Source organism: Caenorhabditis briggsae (assembly GCF_000004555.2).
Source record: "Caenorhabditis briggsae AF16 supercontig from assembly CB4, cb25.NA_122, whole genome shotgun sequence".
NCBI classification, from domain to species: Eukaryota; Metazoa; Nematoda; class Chromadorea; order Rhabditida; family Rhabditidae; genus Caenorhabditis; species Caenorhabditis briggsae.
Genome location: NW_025543178.1, coordinates 1 through 5,439, shown reverse-complemented (window position 1 = coordinate 5,439; position 5,439 = coordinate 1). Strand labels below are relative to the sequence as shown.

Genomic DNA, 5,439 nt, shown 5'->3' with positions numbered 1-5,439 from the left:
TCGAGGTACTCGTGGATTCGGTCGAGGTACTCGTGGACTCGGTCGAGGTGCAGGTGGACTCGGTCGAGGTACTCGTGGATTCGGTCGAGGTGCAGGTGGATTCAGTCGAGGTACTCGTGGACTCGGTCGAGGTGCAGGTGGATTCAGTCGAGGTACTCGTGGACTCGGTCGAGGTGCAGGTGGATTCAGTCGAGGTACTCGTGGACTCGGTCGAGGTACTCGTGGACTCGGTCGAGGTACTCGTGGACTCGGTCGAGGTGCAGGTGGATTCAGTCGAGGTACTCGTGGACTCGGTCGAGGTGCAGGTGGACTCGGTGGAGGTACTCGTGGACTCGGTCGATGTGGAGGTGGATTCAGTCGAGGTACTCGTGGACTCGGTCGAGGTACTCGTGGACTCGGTCGAGGTGGAGGTGGATTCAGTCGAGGTACTCGTGGACTCGGTCGATGTGGAGGTGGATTCAGTCGAGGTACTCGTGGACTCGGTCGAGGTGGAGGTGGATTCAGTCGAGGTACTCGTGGACTCGGTCGATGTGGAGGTGGATTCAGTCGAGGTACTCGTGGACTCGGTCGAGGTGGAGGTGGATTCAGTCGAGGTACTCGTGGACTCGGTCGAGGTGGGGGTGGATTCAGTCGAGGTACTCGTGGACTCGGTCGAGGTGGAGGTGGATTCAGTCGAGGTACTCGTGGATTCGGTCGAAGTACTCGTGGACTCAGTCGAGGTACTCGTGGACTCAGTCGATGTGGAGGCGGATTCAGTCGAGGTACTCGTGGACTCGGTCGAGGTGGAGGTGGATTCAGTCGAGGTACTCGTGGACTCGGTCGATGTGCAGGTGGATTCAGTCGAGGTACTCGTGGACTCGGTCGAGGTGCAGGTGGATTCAGTCGAGGTACTGGTGGACTCGGTCGAGGTACTGGTGGACTCGGTCGAGGTGCAGGTGGATTCAGTCGAGGTGCTCGTGGATTCGGTCGAGGTACTGGTGGACTCGGTCGAGGTGCAGGTGGATTCAGTCGAGGTACTCGTGGACTCGGTCGAGGTGCAGGTGGATTCGTCGAGGTACTCGTGGACTCGGTCGAGGTGCAGGTGGATTCAGTCGAGGTACTCGTGGACTCGGTCGAGGTGCAGGTGGATTCAGTCGAGGTACTGGTGGACTCGGTCGAGGTACTCGTGGACTCGGTCGAGGTGCAGGTGGATTCAGTCGAGGTACTCGTGGACTCGGTCGAGGTGCAGGTGGATTCAGTCGAGGTACTCGTGGACTCGGTCGAGGTGGAGGTGGATTCAGTCGAGGTACTCGTGGACTCGGTCGAGGTGGAGGTGGATTCAGTCGAGGTACTCGTGGACTCGGTCGAGGTACTCGTGGACTCGGTCGAGGTACTCGTGGACTCGGTCGAGGTGGAGGTGGATTCAGTCGAGGTACTCGTGGACTCGGTCGAGGTACTCGTGGACTCGGTCGAAGTGCAGGTGGATTCAGTCGAGGTACTCGTGGACTCGGTCGAGGTACTCGTGGACTCGGTCGATGTGGAGGTGGATTCAGTTGAGGTACTCGTGGACTCGGTCGAGGTACTCGTGGACTCGGTCGATGTGGAGGTGGATTCAGTCGAGGTACTTGTGGACTCGGTCGAGGTACTCGTGGACTCGGTCGATGTGGAGGTGGATTCAGTCGATGTACTCGTGGACTCGGTCGAGGTGGAGGTGGATTCAGTCGAGGTACTCGTGGACTCGGTCGAGGTACTCGTTGACTCGGTCGAAGTGCAGGTGGATTCAGTCGAGGTACTCGTGGACTCGGTCGAGGTACTCGTGGACTCGGTCGAGGTGGAGGTGGATTCAGTCGAGGTACTCGTGGACTCGGTCGAGGTGCAGGTGGATTCAGTCGAGGTACTCGTGGACTCGGTCGAGGTGGAGGTGGATTCAGTCGAGGTACTCGTGGACTCGGTCGAGGTGGAGGTGGATTCAGTCGAGGTACTCGTGGACTCGGTCGAGGTACTCGTGGACTCGGTCGAGGTGGAGGTGGATTCAGTCGAGGTACTCGTGGACTCGGTCGAGGTGCAGGTGGATTCAGTCGAGGTACTCGTGGACTCGGTCGATGTGGAGGTGGATTCAGTCGAGGTACTCGTGGACTCGGTCGAGGTACTCGTGGACTCGGTCGAGGTGGAGGTGGATTCAGTCGAGGTACTCGTGGACTCGGTCGATGTGGAGGTGGATTCAGTCGAGGTACTCGTGGACTCGGTCGATGTGGAGGTGGATTCAGTCGAGGTGGAGGTGGATTCAGTCGAGGTACTCGTGGACTCGGTCGAGGTGGAGGTGGATTCAGTCGAGGTACTCGTGGACTCGGTCGATGTGGAGGTGGATTCAGTCGAGGTACTCGTGGACTCGGTCGAGGTGGAGGTGGATTCAGTCGAGGTACTCGTGGATTCGGTCGAGGTGCAGGTGGATTCAGTCGAGGTACTCGTGGACTCGGTCGAGGTGCAGGTGGATTCAGTCGAGGTACTCGTGGACTCGGTCGAGGTGCAGGTGGATTCAGTCGAGGTACTCGTGGACTCGGTCGAGGTACTCGTGGACTCGGTCGAGGTACTCGTGGACTCGGTCGAGGTGCAGGTGGATTCAGTCGAGGTACTCGTGGACTCGGTCGATGTGCAGGTGGACTCGGTGGAGGTACTCGTGGACTCGGTCGATGTGCAGGTGGATTCAGTCGAGGTACTCGTGGACTCGGTCGAGGTACTCGTGGACTCGGTCGAGGTGGAGGTGGATTCAGTCGAGGTACTCGTGGACTCGGTCGATGTGGAGGTGGATTCAGTCGAGGTACTCGTGGACTCGGTCGAGGTGGAGGTGGATTCAGTCGAGGTACTCGTGGACTCGGTCGATGTGGAGGTGGATTCAGTCGAGGTACTCGTGGACTCGGTCGAGGTACTCGTGGACTCGGTCGAGGTGGAGGTGGATTCAGTCGAGGTACTCGTGGACTCGGTCGAGGTGGAGGTGGATTCAGTCGAGGTACTCGTGGACTCGGTCGAGGTGGAGGTGGATTCAGTTGAGGTACTCGTGGACTCGGTCGAGGTGGAGGTGGATTCAGTCGAGGTACTCGTGGACTCGGTCGAGGTGGAGGTGGATTCAGTCGAAGTACTCGTGGACTCGGTCGAGGTGGAGGTGGATTCAGTCGAGGTACTCGTGGACTCGGTCGAGGTACTGGTTGACTCGGTCGAGGTGGAGGTGGATTCAGTCGAGGTACTCGTGGACTCGGTCGATGTGGAGGTGGATTCAGTCGAGGTACTCGTGGACTCGGTCGAGGTGGAGGTGGATTCAGTCGAGGTACTCGTGGACTCGGTCGAGGTACTCGTGGACTCGGTCGATGTGGAGGTGGATTCAGTCGAGGTACTCGTGGAGGTGGATTCAGTCGAGGTGGAGGTGGATTCAGTCGAGGTACTCGTGGACTCGGTCGAGGTGGAGGTGGATTCAGTCGAGGTACTCGTGGACTCGGTCGAGGTGGAGGTGGATTCAGTCGAGGTACTCGTGGACTCGGTCGAGGTGGAGGTGGATTCAGTCGAGGTACTCGTGGACTCGGTCGAGGTGGAGGTGGATTCAGTCGAGGTACTCGTGGACTCGGTCGAGGTACTCGTGGACTCGGTCGAGGTGGAGGTGGATTCAGTCGAGGTACTCGTGGACTCGGTCGAGGTGGAGGTGGATTCAGTCGAGGTACTCGTGGACTCGGTCGATGTGGAGGTGGATTCAGTCGAGGTACTCGTGGACTCGGTCGAGGTGGAGGTGGATTCAGTCGAGGTACTCGTGGACTCGGTCGAGGTGGAGGTGGATTCAGTCGAGGTACTCGTGGACTCGGTCGAGGTGGAGGTGGATTCAGTCGAGGTACTCGTGGACTCGGTCGATGTGGAGGTGGATTCAGTCGAGGTACTCGTGGACTCGGTCGAGGTACTCGTGGACTCGGTCGAGGTGGAGGTGGATTCAGTCGAGGTACTCGTGGACTCGGTCGAGGTGGAGGTGGATTCAGTCGAGGTACTCGTCCACCCCCTCGAGGTAGTCGTCCAGTCCGTCGACGGAGTCGTCGAGTACGTCGAGTGAATCCTCCTCCACCTCGACCGAGTCCACCAGTACATCGACTGAATCCACCTCCACATCGACCGAGTCCACGAGTACCTCGACGTGAATCCACCTCCACATCGACCGAGTCAACCAGTACCTCGACCGAGTCCACGAGTACCTCGACTGAATCGACCTCCACCTCGACCGAGTCCACGAGTACTTCGACTGAATCCACCTCCACCTCGACCGAGTCAACGAGTACCTCAACTGAATCCTCCTCCACCTCGACCGAGTCCACGAGTACCTCGACTGAATCCACCTCCACCTCGACCGAGTCAACCAGTACCTCGACCGAGTCCACGAGTACCTCGACTGAATCCACCTCCACATCGCCCGAGTCAACCAGTACCTCGACCGAGTCCACGAGTACCTCGACTGAATCCACCTCCACCTCGACCGAGTCAACCAGTACCTCGACCGAGTCCACGAGTACCTCGACTGAATCCACCTCCACCTCGACCGAGTCAACCAGTACCTCGACCGAGTCCACGAGTACCTCGACTGAATCCACCTCCACCTCGACCGAGTCCACCAGTACCTCGACCGAGTCCACGAGTACCTCGACTGAATCCACCTCCACCTCGACCGAGTCCACCAGTACCTCGACCGAGTCCACGAGTACCTCGACTGAATCCACCTCCACCTCGACCGAGTCCACCAGTACCTCGACCGAATCCACGAGTACCTCGACCGAGTCCACGAGTACCTCGACTGAATCCACCTCCACATCGACCGAGTCAACGAGTACCTCGACCGAGTCCACGAGTACCTCGACTGAATCCACCTCCACATCGACCGAGTCAACCAGTACCTCGACCGAGTCCACGAGTACCTCGACTGAATCCACCTCCACCTCGACCGAGTCAACCAGTACCTCGACCGAGTCCACGAGTACCTCGACTGAATCCACCTCCACATCGCCCGAGTCAACCAGTACCTCGACCGAGTCCACGAGTACCTCGACTGAATCCACCTCCACCTCGACCGAGTCAACCAGTACCTCGACCGAGTCCACGAGTAACTCGACTGAATCCACCTCCACCTCGACCGAGTCAACCAGTACCTCGACCGAGTCCACGAGTACCTCGACTGAATCCACCTCCACCTCGACCGAGTCAACCAGTACCTCGACCGAGTCCACGAGTACCTCGACTGAATCCACCTCCACCTCGACCGAGTCAACCAGTACCTCGACCGAGTCCACGAGTACCTCGACTGAATCCACCTCCACCTCGACCGAGTCAACCAGTACCTCGACCGAGTCCACGAGTACCTCGACTGAATCCACCTCCACCTCGACCGAGTCCACCAGTACATCGACTGAATCCACCTCCACATCGACCGAGTCCACG

The 5,439-nt window shown here is 59.0% G+C and overlaps 2 protein-coding genes across 2 annotated transcripts in view; one reads left to right on the top strand and one right to left on the bottom strand.

Annotated features, from left to right (window-relative positions):
- CBG24242 overlaps positions 1-5,425 on the bottom strand; it is a gene marked incomplete at both ends in the record, with an annotated part of 10,487 nt that extends 5,062 nt beyond the window's left edge. Inside the window, 2 exons of the mRNA XM_045240834.1 lie at positions 1-3,864; positions 4,013-5,425. The exon at positions 1-3,864 is cut by the window's left edge and continues 1,405 nt beyond it. Of these exons, the coding sequence (XP_045100932.1) occupies positions 1-3,864; positions 4,013-5,425 (5,277 nt within the window). The remainder of the gene's footprint in view (positions 3,865-4,012) is intronic.
- CBG24243 lies at positions 529-3,027 on the top strand (the record flags this gene model as incomplete). Its single annotated transcript, XM_002648115.1, has 4 exons — positions 529-530; positions 552-1,495; positions 1,559-1,726; positions 1,769-3,027. Coding segments are annotated over 4 exons (2,373 nt in total).
- Positions 5,426-5,439: the final 14 nt, after the last annotated feature.